A 24,478-nucleotide genomic window follows, 5' to 3' on the forward strand; every position below is an offset into this window, starting at 1 on the left:
GGCCTTGGCTGATATTTGTGTACTGTAACTGTGGTATGGTGCACAAAGTAAGATTCAGCATTCACACTGCCTTGTTTATTAACTTGCTTAACCACTTGACGCGGCTGATAGCCTGAAAGGATTTTTATTGTACACAGTCGCCGTGAAAGCTCAAGATCATGCATATATTACAGTACATTTACAGATTGAGATTAAAGATACACTTAGGTCATATTTGGAACCTTGAATTTATTCCCATAAGTATAATTCCATCATGGCAGGCTGTATTCATCAACTGACCTTCCAAAAAGTCCACAGCTCATGTGGTTAGTTGCCGAGTTCTCAATGTGGGAGCCCGGGTTGAAACTCAAGACAGTCCATGTAGGATTTATGGTGGGCAAAATGACACTGAACACTCTTCTCAGAGATATTTCGTTCACTCAGACACTAGATTAATATTGTCCGTTGCTTCACATTATTTGTGGGCTGTAAGATCAGGTTTCTATGGGACGCATTTCCAGACAGGCGGTTGCTTCCCTTCACGATAATAACAGTAATGCAGAACGTTGCAGTATTAAAATAAAAACGATACAGAATTAAAATCAATAATTTAAAATATGGGAAGGCCTGTGGATTGTATAAAATCTATTGTTGCCGTGTGAAATGTGGTTCTGATGTTTCTCCCTTATAATGCTAAAAGTAAACTTGGGACCAGCTTTACATGGAACATTAAACGTTTATTATTATGGGGTGGCCATTTCTTATTTCTTATTGTAATATATGTTTAGTGTTTGCTTGTATACTGTTGTTCCGCTGGCCCAGTGTGTGTTGTGATCATCAGCGGTGTACCGATGTTCTAGTTCTGTGTTGACTACAGTGGTATTCTGTGATAATGGGCCAGTGACTCGTGTTCTACCTTAATCCTATAAAATTGTTGCAGTAATCATTTGACAGTGCCCGTAACAGAAATATTAACCAGCCATGTGGAGGGTCACACCAGTGCACTGATAAATGTAATTCTGAAAACCCTCCCTCACTGGGAGAGCTTACAGTTTGAATGCAGCCAGGAAGATGTTGAGCAGTTTACCCAAAGTCTTATTAAGTGTTGTCATAAACTACAGTGAACTAAGGGAGTGAATAAAAGACCAGGGAACAGCTGTGTTGACATGTATATTTTGTTAGATTCTTGTGTTCCAATTCCTTTCTTGAAAGTCACTTCTTATTGGTGTTTAGTATCTGGGGAGTGTTCACACTGAAGCAATTGAAACTGAACCAAAACAGGTCACACCAGACTTGAAACTTGCTGGTAGTCTTGCTGAACCAACACTTGGTTGCTGAGTTCATCATTAAATTATATTCCAGATTGACTTTTGCTACTGAAGCAGGTGAAATGGCCTCAGGTGTGAGTAGCAGTGAGTTTAAAAAAACTCTAGTTGCACGACTTAACAGCAGGTTAAATCAAAGTCAAGTTGTGACATAACCAGAAGGAACTTGTTATTTCTGTTGATTGTGAAATGCCAAGTGCAAGAGGAGTTGCTTTAAGAGTTGAGTTGTCGTTAGCGAACACTCCATAAGAAGTGTGAAGGTGTTTGTTGAACAAACTACTGCATGGAACTGACTGCTGGTGTTTTTCTTCTTTTTGTGAACAGAATGTGAATCGAATGGTGCAAGAATCAAGTGACGCTTTGGCTTCTACACCTAAACGTGAACCTCATGCTGCACCATTCAAAGACCAGGTGATATACTTACATCATCCGTTAACTAATATTTTTACAATTTCATAAGTGTCCAGATATTGGAACTCCGTGTCGATGTTGGTATTCTAGATTGTGCCGTGTAAATGTGCAAGTAGATGCTTACACTTAAGAGAAACTATTGCCTACATCATGAGCCCTGACGATGGATGGAGTAATCGTTTCTTAGAAGCTTGTGTCTCCCTACAAGTTCGCACAGCATTTTCTGTCATCAGCATCTTCAAAATGCTGTTAGAACCTCAAATTTCATGTACTTAAACTCTGTTCCTCTAATTTCTGTACATCATTTCAAACTAATGCGCTTTTGCAGTGTTTTATAAAAGTGCACTGCAGTCTGTAATCTGACGTCCAGAAATATGAAACATCATTCCAGTCTCTTCCTTACTGTGTCAGATGTCCTTCCAAGGACATCTTGGTTGTGTCAGAGGCCTCTCATTTGTTTCAGTTCCAATTATCTTAAAAATGTCTGTGTCTTTTCATTAGTTTTATTCTGTTGAAACCATCAGTTCTTAATATTTTTCATTATCCGTTAATTTCAACCGCCTGTGTAACTACTTACAATTATGCCGACAAAGACAGTTGCAATACTTATGGTTTCAACAGTCTCAGATCATATTTTTGTTCTCGTCTTGATATCAGTTGGTGAATATAGTGACTCAAAACACAAGGGTTGTGCTGTCATGCGCCATGCGCTGGAATGATAGAGAAGAATGGACTGTTTATTTCTCAGTGCTCTGAGTTTTTACTCAGCAATGATATTTTGTGTTATGTCTGCTTAATTTTTTGGTTTGCCCCATTCAGTGCTATGGCTTATTTTCAACAATAACAGCAGCTCGGACTACTGTTAGTGTCAAGGTTTCCATGAAGAATAGAATGTGAAAAATACACGGGCAGTTTTTGTCTATGCTGTTCAGGAAATGCAGCCTTAAACTTATATCTGTAAAATTTCTCACTTATGTAGTAGCAGTAATTTTGTAGAAAACTTTTCTGTACTTCTCTTCTGCAGAATTTTCTGTGTCAGGTTTTGCCTTCTTCATTTCCCTGGTTTTTGTTAGAAAATTAAGAACAGTGTGTCATGTTCATTTTGCATGTGACTTTGAATTTCTCTTATTTTGTGAATAAAATCTATACCCAGACCTGTCTGTAATGTATGAACCAAAATGCAAGAATTTGCGAACACAGAGAGAAAAGGTTTGAGCAGAAAGACCTGTTACTAACATGAATGTACCTCATGAGAAAATGAAAATCAGAAGTTTCATCCAATATTAGGCGGTTCCTGAATTTGTCTTGAAATGTCAACTAGCAACACTTCATGGAGGGCTTTTAACAAATTATTTTCAATGGCCAGAGATGTGCCTTAGCAAAAGGTCATTCAGCAGAGGTTCATAATGTTCTAGCAGTTTGAAAGATTCTGTACAATTATTTCTGTCAAGGGGCAACTCGGATTATTCATGACCTCTAAATGGCAGTTCTTGATCTGGCAGCAGGCAAGTCATGTGACCCATTTCAATATTTCTTAATTTTTATAAACTCCTTTATTATATTCTGAACTACTAAATGTAAGTTGAATATCCAGAAGCTCATAATTTCTTTGGAGACTTTAATAAAGAATGACCAGTGTGTACTGGACATGTTTTGCGGAAGATTCATGTTTTTCTTTTCTTTTCATGAAGCACATAAGTCATAAGTTTGATATTCAAAATATTTCAACTTTTTTGAAACATCAAGCATTGCCAGCAAATCAGTTTTTCTCAGATTGTTGCAAACTGTAAACCATGGGTAAAAATGATTTTGCAAAACAAAAGTTCCCAGTGTACATATTGTTTGACTTATATTCACTCTAAAGGTTTTATATAGGTTGGTAGTGTCTCCCATATTTTAATGTGTTTAGTTTCTCCATGAATGTTCTTCTTGACAATAGTTTTTCTAAAAAACATTGAATAACATTTTTATCTAGTTTCCACAAACTTCAAATTGTCTTCCACTGTTAATAAACACGTAAACTTGCGTCACTGCAATTGTGTTTATGAAAATTGCAGTTTCTGAGTGATTTTGGTACAATTCACCTCTTTTTCAGTTCATGTTGAGGTCAACCATTTTTATATTTAAAAGAGTGGTAAAGACCTTTCTTTTTCTTATACATTTCTTATATTCACAATTTTCTAATATATTTATTTGCATTTTTCTCGTGCAAGTGTTTTGTAGCCACGTCAGCATCAATAAGATATTCACCTTTTACAGCTTAAAGTCGCCTAAATAATATTTGAACATTCAGTGGTAAATCAAAGAAGACAACTCAGCCATTACAAGGGTTAATGTTTCTGAAGTAAATAATCGCTTTTTACACTGCAGAACTTTGAATTGTTTATTTTCAAAGCAGATTGTGTTTGTAGGTGTCACTAGGTCTGTTCCGTTTATGTGCTAGAGAGTTGCACTACATGGCGTAATGATACTTCAATTAACAACGTTAATATGCTTTGTGTATGTTATGTGGTCAGCTATGAATATATGTATTTCGATACTGGGAGTGCCGTGAATAAAACACTTAAAACAGACGTCTATCTAACATTGGAAGCGTCTTTTAAATGAGATGACTATAATGCAGAAATTATGCAGTGACGGTGCGTGTTAATTTGATTTTGCGTATTCAAATGACTTGTGTCTTTAATGTCAGCATGGAATAATTAGTCTGTAGTAACATGATGATACTGTAAGTATAAGTGAAATATTTATTAGTGTTGTGGTTTTAGATCTTGGTGTTTCATAGTGGCAAGTCAGATAAACATTGTTTTATTACGGTCACTGATTTTGAGAAAATAAATGGTAATAAGCACACAGAATGGTGCAGATTCCAAGACACAGTGGTAATTCCATGTTGTAAAGTTGCATCATGGTGGAAGGTGGCCATTTTGAATATTGAAGTAAAAAGATAATATATGTATGTGCTCACAAAGATATTAATAAGGAGAGACATGAAAAATAATTAATGTAAATAAATTATAAAGAGAAACATTGATATGCGTTTTCAGGTCAAGCATGTCTTGACTTTTCAACCAACCATGACTTTTCACAAAGAACTTGGAACAAATGAATGGATTTCCATTAAATTTGATATTAAGGACTTTTCAAAGTTTTCTGCACATTACATTTTTTGTAGAAAATAGTCAAATATAATGGATATTTTACAGGATCATAATTGTTTCTCATGCAATATGTAGAACATAAATTGCCAAGTAGACATTCATTGATGCAAGAATGTTAATAGCAGAAGATGTAGAGATAAATGGACCACAAAGTTCACTTCCGCTATTATTTCCAGAGTTGAAAACAAATGAACTAATTCTGATCAACTTTTGTACTGAAGGCATTTGCTCAAATTTGTGGAACAACCCAAAATGTCCAAAAGATGAGCCTAGATATTAAACCTTTTCAATAATTGCTATTTATAAGACAGCAAAGTTAGTATTTACAACTTTAAAATCAGAAAATTATAGCCAAAATCGTTACTCTTTCTTACCTGAAGAAGTGTACCCAGAGTCCATGTTTTCTCTAACGATTCGTAGTTACTAACACGGTGAATAGGTTTATAATCATTCTAAGATTAGAAGCTACTGAGAAATTTTAAAAAAAAGTTACCAAAACTAGAGAAACTCATTGGGGATTTCATGAATCTTCTAACTAAAACCTTCTTCATTACAGTTATTTCGGTATATACGTATTAAATTAAAAACTAAACTAACTAAAAATGTATTACATGCTAATATTTATGGCTGTAATAAATGGTCCATGCAGTCCATCTCATTAATCTATAATAAATACATTTTATAACTTGCTAATTTACTGTGTTATTTCTTAACAATGCTTAATTCGAAAAATTATATTAATACTTTCTCAAGATTCCCTTGTTAATTAAAAAAACAGTTTTTTTCGACACTAAAATGGTTTATAATTTGTGAATTATTCACCAGTTATTTGATTTTTACCATTACTAATTACAAGCCGCTCACATTCATTCCCACTACGAAGAAGCCGTTACTGTCGATTACCAAAATACAACAGCAACAAATAAATGTTCAAGCATGTAACCCGTTCATGTAGCGAAAAAAATCACATACTATTCAGATGTAGTTCGCGTCAGACTTGGTTGCCAATGAACATTGCGTGAAAAAATATGTTTTTAACATGTGTAATGAATTGTTTTTTTCTAGTTGGCCATCCTGGTTTACAACCTCATAGAGTGTATGACTTCTTGTCACGCATGTGTCTCATCCTTTCCGAGGTGGCCTCTGAGGAAATTGTGTTTCCGTTCCAGGAACTACATTGAATTTCTTCAGAAAGTAGAGTAATGTAGTGACTTGGAAAACCATGGAGAAGAAATACTTGAATTTTGTTTCTGTATGTATTTGTTGCATTATTAACTGATTTATTGTTAATGTAATATTCCGGTAACGCAGTGGGTGTGATATCAGTCTGAGAACTAATTTTTCCCGCCCTTCTGGAATCCTGAAGAAAATAATATGGATTCAGTTGTGGTGAGTACTTTGGACAGGTTTATCCAAGTCCAAATCATCTAGGATATCTGTCAGAGTCGACCATATCATGAGAATGTTCATTCAATATGTCTAAAATCACATTTCTCATATGTAGTCTTGCCCTATCTTGTTGTGAAAATGTTTCCATGTAATGAAATAGCGTCCTACACTGCATCTTTCAGACGCCAAGCATGGGGATCATCAGCGCCTCTGATATGCATATTCTATTTATTGATATTTCAATTTATGTGAAACTGAGCTTCAGAGAACAACATGTGTTGAATAAGTGTTTGCTCTTCTAAATATTAATGAGATGAATCACAAAAGATGACTTAGCGAACTTCATCAACATCCGTCACTGCTTGTTGGATCTGAATTTTATAAGCAAACATTTTTAATTCTTCTTATTATGATTAAAATGGTTGATCTTTAAACCTTTTAACCAAGCTCTTGTGGTAGCCATTTTACAGATTTTCCTTGGCTACGCATAAGTGCTGTCTGTATACATGCAGTGTTTTCTGGTATCCTCACAAACATCTTTCTGCCAACCCAGAACTTGTTTGTTCAATCTTTTTCACACACATTTAAATTGTTGATCTTTTTGGACCTTCTCTGCAGTCTCACTCTAAACTCACGCTACATCATACAACACTTCCAGTTTGATAAAACAAACTGTTTCATACAAATCACACACTGGTCACTAGTGTACGCAGCTTGCTTATTAATGCTTGCTTAATGTCTCACATAGAAAGCACTAGTAATTGATCGGAATACTCTAACGTCTTACATGTTCAATGATACCAAAGTGTCAGTGCGGTATATCAGCAAATATTGGGATTTGTAACAACAATGTCTTTTCTGAATATTTTGTGTGGGTGTGAAACCTGGTTTCTCACCCAAAGGGAAGAACATAAGTAATTTTGACTGGATATTGGGAATGCGTATGTGCATTACATGTAATCTCAGTTTCATAAAATTCCATTTTTCTATTTATTCTTTTTAGTATTTGCAGAATATTGTTTGGTTCTTGAGATATGTAAATCAGGAGGATACTGGGTGAAATTCGTTATGTGCCCTTCACTTCAAATATATCACATTATTTTATTTGTTAACAACTGTTGTGTAAAAGCAGAAATGAGCAAATGTTCAGGTATAACCACAATACGAGGTGCGATCGCAAAGTTTCCAGACTGCGCGTATAAAAACCCGTACACTTTACTCAGGTATTAAGTTCATCCATCACCCTCGAAGTAGTTCCCCTGGGAGTGAACACAACGATCCCAGCGCCGCTGCGAGGCCTGGAAGCATCCCTGGAAATCTTTCTTTGTCAGCCTGTCAAGCACCATCTGCGATTCTGCCTGAATCTCTTCTATCGTCTCAAATCTCCTTCCCTTTAGCTGAATTTTCATCTTTGGGAAGAGGAAGAAGTCACACGGCGAATAAGGAGGGTGCGGGATGACGGCCATGGTGTTTGAGGCCAAAAACTGCCGAACTTTGAGGGCGGTGTGCGGTGGCGCGTTGTCATGATGCAGCAGCCAGTTGTGGTTGCGCCACTTTGCCAGCCGCTTCCGTCTCACATCTTCACGCATCCGCCTCAGGACCCCACAGTAAAATTCAGCATTGACCGTCTGACCTGCAGGAAGAAACTCCCTATGGATGATCCCCTCCTGGTCGAAAAAACAGATCAGCATTGACTTCACATTGCTCTTGACCTGTCTTGCCTTCTTCGGTCGTGGTGACGATGGGCTCTTCCATTGACCTTCCGTATATGAGTGTTGCCTTGATGTTACATTATGTATTCGTAACTCAGTCAGTTGCTTCAAATATTCCTTAATACTATGTCATTCATTCTACTATATGTCTGAAATAAGTAGTCCATGTCCTTTCTAAATTCTGAAATTTGGTTTTATAATGCTTCAATTCCATAACCTTTTAAAATATTTTTTTTATTTTTCCTTCTATGACTACTTTTAGCCACACATTCCACTGGTTTTCTTTCTGATGTTCATATTAATAACTTCCCTTGAAATTGTATTTAAGTGGTGTGCTGAAATATGCCATTATCTTGATGTAGATATCAATTCCTAGTCTTCCACAGAAATGGTTTGAAATCGACATATATCTATTTCATACTTGGATCTCAAAAATCATGTTCATTTTATATTTCTGCAAAACCTTATCAAAACAGAGTGATTCAGAAGTCCCTGTGCACATGCACACACAAACACTCACCATGTACACCATCTAAGACACGTGTTAGGAACGGGATTTTTAAAGTACCTTCCACTCCAAACACTTGTTTTTCTTACAGGTGCACAGGGAATTTGAATCACTCTGTATAATAAATTGATAACCCAAAACCTCTTAAAAATTTGTACTCCTCCCCCAATATTGTCAGGGTGATTAAGTCGAGAAGAATGAGATGGGCAGGGCATGTAGCGCACGTGGATGGGACAAGAGGTGTGCACCAGGTATTGGTTGCGAAACCTGAAGGGAAGAGACCGCTGGGGAGACCTAGACGTAGATGGGAGGATAATGTCAGGTGGGATCTATGGGAGATAGGAGTTGAAGGAGACTGGATTTTGTTGGCCCAGGACAGCGTCCACTGGAGGGCTTTGGTTAATTCAGTGATGAACCTTCGGGTTCGGTAAGCCATCTAGTTAGTTAGTTAACCCACAACTCTTCAGTCCTTCCAGTCCCACCTCACACTAGTATTCTCCTTGTGGAGGAATATTCTCGTCTATGGTTATACTGTAAAATCGGTGACTCAATAACATCGTGCCTCACATGGTGCTGTATTTTACCCCACCCTCTTCAACTGCTCCAAATTAAAGTCTGGTAGAAACTGAGAGATGATCAGAACTGTGGTGATGCAGGCATTAGGCACATCTTAAATGTCAATCAGTTTCTACCAGACTATGCAGTAGAGCATGCCAGAAGACAGGTCATCTCCATACTTGCCACAATAAGAACATGAAGTAACACATTTTTACGTTTTATCTGACAGGGTGCCAAAATCTTTTTCATTGGTTTTAGTGTCCCCTGTTAGCACTTATTTCTTTACCAGTCTTGCCGCTTTACAGCCTGGCATATTTTTTACATAGAAAAATTAATTTTGTAATGTTCTTAGTTTTGACACCAATCCTTCAGTCACGCCTGTACACAGCTTGGCCTGTGGTCATTTGTGTTTTAGTGAACTGTCCAGCTATGTGTACCTTGGGAAGCTGGTGAATCTGATCTCATTTTGTGGCACAAATGTTCATCTTAAGTAGTAGATTGCCACAAATAGCCTTAGAAGGTTATGCTAGCCTAAACTTACAACATTAACTTCTTTTTAACTCTTGTACATGCAGGAATACTTCCCTTAATGCCAGGTAATTTATTATCTTGCCTTATTTTCCAGTGTTTGTTTCTTGGGAGAGTTGACACTGTCAGTTGTTGTTTTTTTTGGCGGGGGGGGGGGGGTGTTTGTGGTAAAAGCTTGTTTTGTACTCCCTGGCTGTTACCACATATTATTGTATATATTTGTTCATCGCCATATATTACTATAATTTCTGTTATTATATTTATTACATATTGAGAATATATATTTTTTGTTTCTGTTGATCAAGCTTCAACTTATTTTGTGCCTTACTTAATGGAGCTGGCCCTATTAGTTACATGTCCTGCTTCTTTGTAATATGGCAAAGTATAATTTTTGTATTTAAGGAATTAAGTGTTCTCAATTTTGTATTTTGTACTGCTCTTTGGGAGCCGGGATAGCTCAGTCAGTATAGTGACTAGCTACGGGCTGGGCTATCGGGGTTCAATCCCCTACGGGGACAGTGGATTTTTCCTCTAGCCTCTGCATCCAGACCAACTCTGGGGCCCACCCAGCCTCCTGTCCAATGGGTATCGGGGTCCTTTCCTGGGGGTAAAGCACAGCTGGGGCGTGATGCTGACCACTCACCCCATCTGGTGCCAAGGTCAAGAAAGAGTAGGAGCTATACCTCCGCGGGCCCCCCCCCCCCCACGTGCATGCATAGGCATGTAGTGGGACGCTTTACTTACTGTTCTTTGAAGTTGTTTAAATGTGGATGAAGTTTTACTATTAAGAAAAAATGGCTTGGTTCTGACATGTGAAATAGGTAGAATGATGGTAGGAATTTCTGGCATGTGACTAATTCTTTGTGTCCTGTTGTGAAACTGTGAATTGTTAAACATTTCTTAATTTTATTTTCAGCTTGAAGATTCAAAGACATATGAATACAGGGAACCAGAACAGGCACCCATATCACCTCCATATGCCCACTACTTGTCTCTACAACATGATCACAAAATCCACACTCTCCATTAACATACTTCTTCCAATCGTGTGTTGTACGTGCATTTGGATGGTGTGAAGGTAATGTATTATAGGAAACATTTCAGATGTTTTCACTCTTTGATGTTGAGTGGTCACACTTGTGCTTTGTGTTTTGGAGGTTCTGAGTTCAAATCATGGCAGCTTTTCATGTGGTTTTTCTCAGTCCCTCCAGGAATATTCTAAAATAGTCCCTCAAATTTTTCCATGACTGCTTTTTTCAGTTCATCATTCACTTAACTTTATCATACCATATAATTTAAGATATTGACAGTCATTAAATAAACATGAATAAAATTGAAATTCACTCTGAACCTTCTGTTCATTGAACAATCAGAATATTCTAACTCTTATTTACAATTACACATTTCTTCTAAGCGTTTCTCCTGTATATAGTCCCTCTTTCCTTCAAGGCACATAAAACATCCTGACACAAAACCAAGTCATAGAGTTTCTGATGACAAGGTAAATTATACTGTGGTTACCTTTGAAGAGAAGTGATCTCTCTCCTCCTCCTCCCCCCCCCCCCCTTCTCAGAGTGTATTTATAGATTTTGTATGATTCTCAGAGTAAACAGCAATTATTTACTTATACAGTGAAACCTCTATCCATCGTTCCCGGAACTATCGTTTTCCCGGATGCATCGTCCGTTTTGTTCGGTCCCGAATACATCCCATATAAAATAATGTTACATTTTCCCGCTTCTATCGTTCCTCGAACTATCGTTTTATCGCATCGATCGTTCAAAAATCTTAGTCCCGGCCCACAATTTTCCCGCAATGATCGTTTCTGAGAATTCAAAATGCTGGGTTTAGAGATAAATTAATACCGAAAGACGCATAATGTTTTTGGAATACACAGTAGCGGTAACCTGTTATGTCGCCCAACCAGCACATTCTTTTGGAATGAGGGTCAGCGGTGCAGGGGTGATAGTTGGAGTGAATGGCGGTGCTCATTGTCAGAAATTTTACGATTTTAATTAGGGTGCACTCATATTTCGTTCCAGCGATGCCAGATGGCATGTGCAGTGTGAATTTCTTCACAAATGCTTTTATTATAAGTACAAAGGAAAGGCTGGCGGCACTTTTCATTCTTCTGGTTTATCTCGTTTCCAGCGGTTCAGGGTCTTCTACAGTTACGTTTCGTTGAGTTCGGCAGTAATAGTATTTCCATTCTTCCTGTTATTGTCCGCAAAGGGGGTTGGAGCGGTGAGGAAGAGGAAGACGACGAATGCGAGCCCGAAGCTTTGCCGAGTTTTGCCGAAGCACACGCTGCATTGGCGAAAGTGAAGTCGTTCTTTTATGCGCTTAATATTAGTGAACGTGACGAAGAAAACATTTTGAACGTGGAAAGTGCTCTGTTTGGTCTAAAACGTAAAGTTTCAACAAACCAGTTGTCCATTAAAGACTTTTTTGGTAAAAAGAAGTAACTTTGAAAGAGAAACATTGTTTTTTTTAAATTTTTTAATGCTTTCCCGCATCTATCGTTTTCCCGCATTCATCGTTTTTATTTCCCACCCCCGCCGAAAACGATGCATCGAGGTTTCACTGTACATGATTGACCAGACTGGTCTTTGTAATGGTGAAGTGTTGTTTTCTTTGAGGTACAAACTGGATTTCTAAATAATTGTTAGACACACTCCAGCTTAAAAGGGTTAGTGAATGCTGATAGGAAATGTTTTGAATGAACAGTGGACATTTCTGTGTATAAATATGAAATAGCAGCACACAGGATAGTGTATTCTTAATTACTTTCATGTCTTCTGGGTTGTAGCGCTGTGTAGTCTGTATACCTCAAGGCCATCGAGATTGAGCTACATCCGAATAACACGATCAGGGAGTGTAGCCTTTGCCTGAACTGGTCATAGAATTTTTAATATAATGTTTATAAATTTATTTGGTACACAGTATTGTAAATTCACACTGTTATATTATCCACTTAAAATTATGTAAGTTTTCATTACTAGTATCATCAGTGGTGTAATGATGCATGAACTATGGATACAGTTGGCATCGGTTATAGTGATAGCACTTGTAAATTATATTTTTGTTCTAGTAAACATTGATTCTAATAAATGAAAATCATTGGACTATTACATATCTTGTACAGTAATGTATGCATTGAAAATAAATGTACAATTTATTACATAATGTAACAGTATATTTATAATTTAAAGTAGTCACTGGTTTATGTGTGCTTTGTACTAACTCAAAGATCATGATCCATGTCCTCCCAGTCATTAAACTCCTGTCATCAGGCTCCTCCACATGATCAATGTTGTAGTCTTTTGAACACTGTCACAGCACATTGAACTTAATTTTTAAAGCAGTTGTAGATACAAGTAGCAGTAACGTTAACCCAAGCATTTATCTTCATGTGCAACACATTAATTTCCCATTGTATTGTCTATACATTGAATAATTCTTTGTCTCTTGTTTAATCTATATAAGGTCTTAAAAGTTTTTATAATTTCCTGATTGACAGTTTGAAGTACAACTTAGTTTTGGGAGATAGAAAGGTTAATTCGATGTTCTCCATGTTAAGCTTTGGATGTGCCAGACACTTGTCCATATTAGTGATTTCTTTTTATTGTTTAATTGTCTATCCCAGGAGCAAAGGTAATCCTCAAATACAGAAGCTGTCACCCAAGCATTGGCATTATGCACATATTCAACAGAAAGATACACCTTTGAAATTTCTAGGATATTTACTCTTTCCTATTACTAATGGCTTCATCTCTGTTGTTCATGTCATATTGCAAGTTAATAGGACTGTAATTCTGTTCTTAACTTTCTTCCCTGCAGAAGCTGAGTCATTTGTAAACATCATGCAATGATCTGCAGTAGCGCTGTAGAATAGTCATGTTTCATCTGCATTAAAGATTCTTTTCTGTAGGTATTCACAGCTAGATTTCAGCTTAAGACTTTTTCTTTCAGGTGAGGGCCGCTTTCAATATTTGGCATTAACCAACTTTTCAGAAAGCCAAAGTTTTACATTGTATTAAAGATATCTTCTGTTTAATACAGTTTTCCAATCAGTTTTTAGCCAGTTGTCACATTTTGAGCCATCAGAATCTTGTTTTTCTCCATGATTTTGTTTAAACAATACCATCTATCTTGTCAGCCATCCATTGGTTGCTTTAAATACTACTTCTAATTTTTCACCAAAATCATTGGCTTTATTCTAATATAATTCTGCATCATCTACAGCATGACATTTTCCTTAATGATTTCTTATGTTTTCAATAGTTCTATTAGAATTTAATGTATCATGATATTTTAAAAATGTTGACAAAGTTGACTGAGGCACTCCCAATTTAGCAGCTGCTGCTCTTTGAAATAGACTTCGTAAATTTTGCTATAAGATGTAACTTCTTTGTTACACTCAAATCTTTTCTCGTCTTCAGTGATATTTTTATAATGAACAATTTCAATTTATATAGAAAAATCACTCACCAATCAACGAGGACTAACAGTAACACAGAGAAGTAAATAACTGGCTGAAGACACCAGAAAGATGTAAATTTTCTACCTACTGTGTTTAATGTATAGCAGTGGAAATAATCTGCTCCAAATTGATTTTACCATTCTTGAACTAAAAACATGTTTATGAAATGGCCTTCTAAGAAACAGTGAAATCTGAGCTTACTGTGCAGGTAGGATAACCCAGTTTTAACAATCATTAGCTGTTCAGTTATTGTTCTGAAGCTGTTTACTTGATACTCACGTGTCTACTGTGTGTGGAGTGATGTCCTCCACCCATTACTTCTGAAAGAAAATCATTCAAGTAGACGGGTTGAGTGGCATTCATTTCTGTATGATGTCTGTCTGCTGTCTAGGTATGTGACCTGCATTACAGAGTCATGTACATGGCATGGCAACAATAGTGGTAGTTAAATGAGTGTAGTTGTTGCAAGACGCAACATATAACTTACTTTATGAATTTCTACAACTCTTACACAATATATTTTCCTCTCAGGTAAATCTTTGGTGATATTTATTTAAAAATATATTTTGTTTATTAACTAGTAGACTGAATGCATGGAGCAGAGTCCTTGATATGTCAATATTGCACTTGTTTAGTTGAGAAATTCTCCACGTTCTGTGGAACGTGAAGGTTTATTACCATGGTCACAAGAACCTGCCACTAGTAAATAAATATGGAAGTTTTCAGATCTTCAAAAGTGGTCTGACATTCATATTTCTGGATCATAAGGTAATAGGTTATTTAAAGTTCTCATTAGTGGATGTATGACTAATACAGAAGCAGACTTGAATTAAATTCTCTTCCAGCAACAGTGCCTTGTGCAGACTGAGTAGAGTGCAGTGCCAGATGATGTTGGTGCCCTATCCCGATAAGGGTTCAGGGATTTCTGTAAATTGGGTCACTCAGAGATAGTGGTTGAGATGCTGGTCCAAGGCCAACATTAACAGCCAGGTAATGATGATCCAGGTGGTACTTTAAGTGAGCACATCTTTAATGATTAACACACTTAAGAATTATTTATTTATGTGTGATGATCCTTGGATCCATTTATGCTTGAAATAACAGCTGTATAACTACTGAAAACTTCCTTGCACTGTGGCCATGAAAGACTTAAATTTTGGGGGTTACATTTTTAACTTAATCTCTAGTGTACAGGTCTAAAAGTGGAGCCACTGAAATTCTTTGTTTGTCCATGGTGAAATCCAAAACAAGACTACCAATTTATGTGCTGCAGTAAAACTCAAGACCCATCAACCTCACAGCCAGAGAAATCACCATGACTTTTCATCACCGACTGGATAATAGTAATGGAATTTCTCTTGTGACAAACATAAATGTTTGCTATTGGCTGAACTGTAGGGTGGAGATTACATTATTCTCTGCAGGTTATGGGTGTTGATGTGCTTCTCATTCCCACAGTTATGGCCAGTGCTGTTTTTTGGTCCTTCAGCTGGTGAACCTGGTTTCTCCCAGAATCACCATACTTTAGTGTCTCCCAGTCATACTTAACAACCATAAATTTTAGCCACCTTTGTTAGAGTTTGGTGTAGGGAAAGGACAATGCCTCCCCACTCCCAGTGACAGTGTTTTATGATACCAGTTAGGCAGGAGTGGGTGGCTACAACAGTTTCTCAAATTTTGTGCTGAAAGGAGGTAGTATGAACAAATAAACAAGAAAATAAATCAAGAAACAAAAAGACAGTTTTCATGATAAAGCTTTCTTTCTCCTTCTTCCCCAGTGGCTGAGGAAACCACTCAGGTAGATGAAACAGTGGGTCAAACAGAAGTCATCCCAAAAAATGCAGAATGAGTTTCAAGCCTGTAATTTATGCAAGAGTCCACGTAACTAGAATAAGTCCAGTGTCTTTCACCATGAGCTTCGTCACAAATTCCTTCAAAACCTGCATCCTTAGAGATCGCCTACCACGAGATATTCGCTGTACGTGTTTCCATACTTGTTACCCATTATTCCAGTTCCTATTCTCATCCAAATTTTTACTTCCTTTCCAGATTCCTGACCCAACAATACATCCCAGTAAAATAACTGACCTGGACATTCAAGCCATTCTAAAAGACCTTACTTCGTCTCCTGAAGGTTGCTCGCCTAGTAACAGAAAACTACGTAGACGAAACTGAGATTGAGCCCACCATCTGGCTAAAGTAAACAAGAAAGGACCCAATGTTATGTGAGCGGGGTCTCACTTCAAGCCCTACAACCACATCCATCAATGAACCACCACAAGTTCTTCGTTGAATAGTTCAATTGTTTTCAGTTTAATTGGTTTAGTGCATTATTTAGTTCGGAATATATCATAAAAAATGTGTTCGTTAAATTGTTTTTTGTTACATAGTTAATTATGTATTTAATAAAGTGAAATAAAAAATGTTCATAAACTTTATTTTTGTTTTTTTGGCACTTTAGAACTTGTCGCATTCAGTGGACTAGTGGTTAATGTGCTCAACACCAGCCCCAAGGTCGATACATTTTTAAGGGGTGATAAAAATCTAAAGCACAACTTCCTTCAGAGAGGCACATAAAAGAACCAAACGAGCATGAACGAGATATTTCGTAAGCAATATTCGGCGGCCATTTCTCACACAAGTCTCTCCTGATTCCTACTAGATGGCTCTAGCAGACAAAGATAAGGATTCAGTAGAAACTGTGGAGAGGCAGTGGGCTGTCGCTCACTACTGACAAATGCACACTTTGAAAAGACCAGGAAGAGAAATCATTTCAACTTGGTATCGCAATACACGAGTATGTGTACTGACACATTTAGCAATAATATTCTGATGTGGGGAAACATTTTTTATTTCAACATTCTCACGATAACAAATGATCACTGCTACTTACGCTACATGACTGAAACGTCAGCCTCTGAATACATGTTCTAGTAGGAGATCGAAAACAACCCAAAAGGCTCAAAATTTTAATCACTTTTTGCTTATGTACGACATGCTTAATTTGGCCCACAGTTTAACAATGCACCCCTCTGCATTTGTCTTATTACCAGTCATATTTCGTTCTATGGAGGATTTGAGGTTGTGATCATGCAAGCAATTTTTACTTTTTATTTTATCATACAGGTACGAAAACCTAGCTCTGTTCTGCTAACTTCTCACTGGAGTCAGCTTGCATGTTTATAAATATAAACAATTAGTCCTCTTTAATGACCGAAATAAAACAATAATTATCTGACTTGCCACTATGAATGCCAAGATCTAAATTCACAACACTAATAAATATTTCACTTACACTTACAGTATCATCATGGTACTACTGACTAATTATTCCGTGCTGACATCAAAGACACAAGTTATTTGAATACGCAAAATCAAATTAAGACTACATAATAGTCACCTCATTTAAAAGATGCATCCAATGTTTGATAGAGATTTGTTTAACTTGTTTTATTCACGGCACTCTCAGTATCGAAGTACTTATACTCATAGCTGAGTAGGTAACACACACAAAGCACGTTAACTTTGTTAATTGAAGTATCATTACGCCATGTAGTGCAACTCTCTAGCACATAAACGGAACAGACCTAGTGACACCTACAAACACAATCTGCTTTAAAAATAAACAATTCGGAGTTCTGCAGTGTAAACAGCGATTATTTACTTCAGAAACATTAACCCTTGTAATGGCTGAGTTGTCTTCTTTGATTTACCACTGAATGTTCAAATATTATTTAGGCGACTTTAAGCTATAAAAGGTGAATATCTTATTGATGCTGATGTAGCTACAAAACACTTGCACGAGAAAAATGCAAATAAAAATATCAAAAAATTTTGAATATAAGAAAAAGAAAGGTCATTACCATTCTTTTAAATATAAAAATGGTTGACCTCAACATGAACTGAAGAAGAGGTGAATTGTACCAAAATCACTCACAAACTGCAATTTTCATAAACACAATTGCAGGGACATAAGTTTACGTGTTTATAAACAGTGGAAGACCACTTGAAGTTAAGATATGCTGAACGAAGCTAATTAAAACAGACAGTCATCTGTTGACCGTTAAGTAATTTCAACAGAAATGTGTTCAAAGGAAAATGATGTTCACAGCAAACACATACATCAGAACTCTTTCAAAATGCAAAATACTTACCAACAAAGTGCTGCATCATTTTGATGTTCATCATATTCGAAGGGTCTGTGCCCGATCATCATTACAAATGCAGTGACTCCAACACCCCACCAGTCCACTTCCTGCAACAATTAAAATTACTGGTATTAGCTGCAATCAGACATTTCTATTTCACCACACTCTTATACATTTTCCACAAGGTTCTCCACAAATAGATAACTTGTGGTTAGAGTGAACTGGTTCTTAGTTTCTTGCCTCTAGGTTAACATGGAACATTCCTAAGTTTGACGATGCTTTTTCTGCTTTTATCTATTTCAATAGCTTTCTGTCTGATTCTTAGTCAGCCAGAGATTGTGGTGAATTTTCTTATGGTTTTCTTTGAGTGCTCAGTCAGAACCTTAAAAAACACTTTAACAAACACTGTTTACAAATGACATCATACTTACCATAAATGATATCAGAAGGCAAGTCAGGAAAATTATCAAATGCCATTAAAGCCCATTCAGTGTTTATCAAAATGCTACACAGGTGAACAGAGAAACACGGCAAAGCGAACTGGAGCATTTTTCTATTTTTCTGTGGTGAAAGCACCTACAAATGTTCTATGATTGTTTCATGTCTTCCGAACTGCCGTGTCTCTGTCAATACTATTTACTGCAACAAGTTTTGCAAATATTTATGTTTATTTCAGTTCAAGGACTGCTTATACACAGAGTGTACACATGAAATGTACGAAATTTCATAACTTGTGAACCGTGATGCAAAGGAATTTGAACTAAATTAATTTTAGAAGGTTATACGATCAGATTTATAACTCGTGCTGCTTTAGTTTCCATATCTTTCCACAAGATGCACTACACTCACAGTTGTTAAAATGGCATCTTAAGCAGAGGAATGCCTCACACCTGTTTTGAAGAACAATGTCCTATTGAAATGCTGTTGCAACAAGACAGAATGTCTCCACATTTTCACAAGGAACTGATAGACTCTTAAATCGCAAATTTTAAGAGAATTTTATTGGTAAGGGTGGGCCTATGGCTTGACCACGTTGTGTGCATGACATTCCTCCCCTTACAGCTTTCTTTTGGGGGTACATGAGGATGCTATCCATGTGCTAACAGTGGCTTAACTTTGCCCGAATTTTATAGGAAAATTGGCTACAGTCACCCTCAACTTTCTTATAGTGTGGACTGAAACAATGTAATTATGTTATCTGCCAAGCCACTCACAACACCCTCATTGAATGTCTGAAATGTAGGTCATGAGAACTTGATCACAAAAACTACTCAAATTCATTCAGTTCTAATTCCCGTACCTTTTAGTTAGTGAGTATGGAGCTGTGTGGTAAAGGATATGAAGTATTTCCATGCCCTTGAAGCTTCAAGTTTGTTGATAGCTACTTGATTTTTCTTTCTGTTTTTTGGTGTAATGCGCCACAAGGAGACACTTAAAGCTACTTTCATGCTGAGTCACATAAGAAAAAAGTCTAAACAACACTTATTTTGAATTTCGGTGACTGGCTAGTACTTGGCTTTCAAATTCCTTTATATGACAAATATGCATGTCATAATGCCAGACACCAGGCAGCTGACTGCACCAGTTGAATGCTTCGGCCTCCTGTCATATATACTGACTAATTTATGCACGTGTCGTTACAAACTGCTTGTGGCTCCAAACCCTCAGATTATTACAACGTGTTTTCTTGTTAGTTTGCATTAATCACGCGTTAGGTTGAGTCACATAAAACCAAGAGCTCGTTATTATAATACTGTTAATGGACAAGAAACTTACATAGCTGAAGCCTTCACCGATAAATATCTCTGGCGCCACGTACTGACTTGTGACGTCCTGTGAATATGCACAATCACCCTGAAGATGGAAACAACAATTTGAGTAAATGTGACAGGAATTTGGGGCATAAAACAACTAGAAAGTGTCTGGTAACAGAAAAGAAAATTGATCATGTCAAAAAGTGTTGACCACCAGTGGGCAAAGTCCTGAGCGACTTCCATCCAGCTCCTGCATTCAGAATACATTTCTCTAACATCCCTCTTAATGCTACGATTCTTTTCCTTAATGATTTCTGACACTGCCATTTTCCAAGAGATTTTCCCACTGATGCTCTGGAGCATTTCTTCTCTCCCCACACGCCCCACCCATCGTAAGTAAGATCCTTAACTGTGACCATACTCAGTAGGCTGTATGTACCACAAATTTTATCTTCATATAATATTTAATCTAAGGTGGCCAGGGTCCAACAAGTGAAGAAGAAGAAGATAATATTTAAACTAGGCCCTTGGATTATCTGTGTCAATATCCACTATTATACTTCATGTTTATCTCCTCAAATTCACAGGCCTTGTGACATCTTTTAGTTACACACACTGTGAAAATTGTGGTCAAATTTCAGTCACTTGAAGCCTGTCAAGTCTTTACAGGTCTCATACTTTGACACCCCTCAAATAAAGGGCACTCACTGCCTGATGGACAGCGGACCACATTGCGCTTACATTTACAGCCTACGTGTCCTTGTACGCAAACTGAATAAATGATAAGGTGGATACAATATTTTCCTCTTCAGAGCTCACAAACTTTGTATAGACCATAATCTGCGACAGCAATGTGGCCCTGAAGATCTACCAACATATTGTCAGGTTTTAGGTCTCGGCATATGACTCTTAACTGAAAGAAACAAATTACCTCTACTGAGGGGATAAAATATGGTATATCTTGCAGTCTTACTGCAGTAATGAGATGCAGTTTCAGTATTTTCCTTTTCTGCTATATACCACCCAAACTAAGCTGTCACTGTTACTGATTAAATTGAATACCACGAACCCTAACCAATCAGATCTGTAGCTGTGATTATGAGTGAGGATCTACCATGTTGCTTATTTCCAGAAGGCTGGTATGAAGGTGTGTCAGATGTTAGGAAAAACTTCAGCTTTACCACCACCCCCCGCACAATATAATCTACTTTCAATTTTAATATTGTACACTAGTTTGAGTATCGATTCTTTATATGATAAGACACAAGAATACAATGATTGGTATGTAGTGAATAAATGACATATTGAATGAAACCAAAAAATTCTACTTTCAGGCTTTAAACTGCCTTGTTATAATATATTTTATTGCACAGAACTGCAGTTGGGCTGTTTGCCTACCATATGCAGATACTCGATAGCGTCGATGATTTCTGCCAGGTACAATATCGTTTCATCATCTGGAAATGCTCCTCCCGACTCCAACAGTTGGGACATAATGCTCTGGAACAACAGTAACGTAACTTAGTCCTCTGTTGAATATTCAGTTAGAAAACAGTGTTCCTGCCAAATAACGCTCTCCACAAGACTGAAGTTGCAAAAAGGCTCTAACATAAAATTCTGTCAAGACTTCGGCAACGTTGCTTGTGAAACACTAGAAATGATGCATTAGGTTCGCGGAGAAGATTCCCCACATTTCATTACCATGTTTAAATGGCATTCGAGATCCAAAGATGGAAGAAAATGTTTAGGGAAAATGACTGTAGTGAAAGTCATTTAACTGCCCAAGAAAAAGAGAACCAGGTGGACAATTCATGTGTCAGAACAGCTGCATGACTGTTGACAAAAGTGCAGGATCTTCAAACGCATGGAAATTGCCATGGAGCTTTAAGAGATTTTTGAACATGCATCGAGTTAATCAGCATGAGACGCCTTGAACACAAAGTGAGTGGATGACAATCTGCAGTGATCTCACATTGACATCTGGTAACACCTTTCGCTCCCTCGGACCATCACTGTCATGGATGAGACTTTTCATCTCTTTCACTAACAGACAAAGCATGATCCACTGACCAGTAGTTCACCTCATTCACTGTGATAAAAACGTTACAGTGAGAGGTCAAAACAGAAAGTGATATCAGAAGTCTGAATTTTGTGGTCCTGTGCACTACAAATTCATTCCAGATGCAAGTCTGAACAAGGAGAGATCAAACAAAAGTTGCACCAGCTGCAGGAGGGGACCAATGACTGGTGACATAAATCTGTTGCACGAGAACCCCTCTCAATTCTTCTGCAAAAATCGCTAGCTGAACACAATACTATCGTGTTATCACATCAATCTTAATCGCATGATCTCTCACCATCTGATGACTCTTTCCTCAAGAGAGAAAAACATTTGGGAGGATATCATTTCAACAGCAGGCAATAAGTTATTGCTGAAACTCAAGATGCTCTGTGTGACATCCAGCAATTCCAGAACTGCTTCCAGCAACTGTACCAATGGTGGCAAGAGCTTGTTCCAACTCACGGAGAGTTGTAAGGCTTGAGGTTCTCACAGCAGTGAGTATGAAGATATCCGTCTTCTGGGTTATTGCGCTGTGTAGTCTGGACGATGTTAACCAATGTTTCAGAGGTCATACTGCCTCCGTCATCAGGGCGATGATGACGGAGGCAGTATGACCTCTGAAACGTTGGTTAACATCGACGAGACTACACAGCGCAATAACCCAGAAGACGGATATCTTCTCACGGAGAGTTGTCTGAGAGCAGCTGTGTCTTGGTCAAGACCATCAATTTTTTACTGCATTACAAAGTATTCTTCTGCAAATTTTTAACGTCTAGCAAAACGCTGTAATTCCTTTATAGTTTCCTGTCTACCTTCTTGTAAACTGGTTTGGTAATTCCTTTACAGGTGTCCTCTGATGGTCTGTTTTGTATTAAAATTTTGCTCCTGACCCAATATAACCAATGGGTCCTGACTCTTGTTACCGTGTTAATCACGTTGACAGATATTTTGTCATATCGTAATGCCATATTATTTCTCTTTTGTGTTATTGCTGTTTACAGATGTAACCTTTTCTGACATACTACAATTTTCTGTACTGTCCTCAACAATGCTTTGTAAGTTTAATAATTCCTCAAAGTATTCCATCCACATCTAAAGATACGCATCTTTCTGTCAAGGCCAACTTTTTTTGTTTAATGGACATTTTCATTCAGATTTTTATTCATATTATTCCTCATTACTGCATAAATTCTTTGTTTCTTTTGTAAGCTTTCCTTAAATTCATCACATATTTTTTCCCACATTCCGTATTTCTCAAACTTAATCACACATTCAACTGCTTTTAGACAACATTACTGTGCATAAAAACACACCACATCACCCTGAACAAAAACCCAATAATTATCACTTTTTGGTAAGTGTTTAAAAAGAAAAACATATTTAATTTAGTACCAGATGCACCATTTCTCTGAAATCTTTGTCATTAAAATTCATGTGTTTGTCAGAATTATCAAGGAACATGTCTCACCACGACCATGAGGTACTGAAATAAAAATGGAGCATATAACATGACATGCAGCTAGGATGGGGGTCACAGGAAATGCTTACAGAATTGTGGTAAAGAAATATGATGACCATCAAATGCTGCATCTCAGAGGCTGATGGAACTAGCCCAAAGCCATGTCCAATGGCAGCCTTTGTAATCTGCAGTACCGAGTCCTTCACTTCTGGTACCAGAGTGTCAGCTGACCATGCAATGGAATAAAACACTATTAAATCATAAATCCCAGAGGTAAAGACTGTCCAGCTGCCCTCATGTACAGGGTTTAAACCCCTCTTCCAGAAGGACACATATAAGGTTAATCACCACACGACGACGTATGGGAGATGGAGGTACAGCTTTATGCTCTGACCACTTGGGGAAGAGCATAAGATACTGATTGATTCTATAGTAAGGTAAATTAACCCCAGGGTCAGCCTGAATGTGATGACAAACAGAAAATTCCCTTCAAACCTTGCATACCGCATAGAGCATTGGAATATAAAAAATAAACATACAAACAAAACTGTTTAAATTATAAAGGACACTAATGCTAAACGTGTATCCACCTCAAGAGGTCATCATCAGTGGCAAAAAAGGGGAATTAATTCATATAATATGATCAAAAGAATACGGATCTAAACAGAACAGAACTCCAGTGCAGCAAAGAGAAATACATTTAAAATTATGCAACTTGATCAAAACATCTCTGATGTATGAGTTTTCCTTTGCCACTTACAAAAAGACTGGAAAGGTGCAGACCCCACGGAGTTTCTGAGTTCATTCTCTGCACCTTGGCTTCCTGAATGTCCTAGCAATGGTTTGATATCTTTTTATTTTGTTTTCATATTTTATTCTACTAAATGTTCATATTCATACTATGACATCTTCCACATCCATGGCTTGAACTGTGAAGGATCTATAGAATGTAAATACATTCTAATGATATACTCACTATGTTCAGACAGCATTCCAGTGAA

General features: G+C 37.3%; 2 protein-coding genes across 15 annotated transcripts in view; one reads left to right on the top strand and one right to left on the bottom strand.

Moving 5' to 3' along the window:
• The window catches only part of LOC110836706 (uncharacterized), a 38,127-nt gene extending 25,365 nt beyond the window's left edge, over positions 1 to 12,762 (top strand). For 2 of the 3 annotated variants that reach the window (XR_015536816.1, XR_015536812.1), the window contains one exon: positions 1,629 to 12,762. The gene's annotated coding sequence lies outside the window, so the exon portion shown is untranslated. The remainder of the gene's footprint in view (positions 1 to 1,628) is intronic. The other variant, XR_015536813.1, reaches the window with a different exon arrangement.
• Positions 1 to 24,478, bottom strand: part of LOC147872755 (cAMP-dependent protein kinase catalytic subunit gamma-like) — a 41,526-nt gene that overhangs the window by 13,300 nt on the left and 3,748 nt on the right. For 5 of the 12 annotated variants that reach the window (XM_087355111.1, XM_087355109.1, XM_087355110.1 and 2 more), the window contains 4 exons: positions 23,567 to 23,703; positions 21,355 to 21,456; positions 19,979 to 20,056; positions 18,209 to 18,309 (listed from right to left, as the gene is read on the bottom strand). In XM_087355111.1, the coding sequence (XP_087211237.1) occupies positions 18,209 to 18,309; positions 19,979 to 20,056; positions 21,355 to 21,456; positions 23,567 to 23,608 (323 nt within the window). In that variant the 5' untranslated portion in view covers positions 23,609 to 23,703. Of the gene's footprint in view, positions 1 to 48; positions 2,426 to 12,704; positions 14,375 to 18,208; positions 18,310 to 19,978; positions 20,057 to 21,354; positions 21,457 to 23,566; positions 23,704 to 24,478 lie in introns of those variants that run through there. The other 7 variants (XM_087355117.1, XM_087355115.1, XM_087355116.1 and 4 more) reach the window with 4 other exon arrangements.

This window comes from Zootermopsis nevadensis, unplaced genomic scaffold (assembly GCF_977971745.1).
Source record: "Zootermopsis nevadensis isolate Lab colony 2312 unplaced genomic scaffold, Znev_1.0 Znev_ptg000024l, whole genome shotgun sequence".
NCBI classification, from domain to species: Eukaryota; Metazoa; Arthropoda; class Insecta; order Blattodea; family Termopsidae; genus Zootermopsis; species Zootermopsis nevadensis.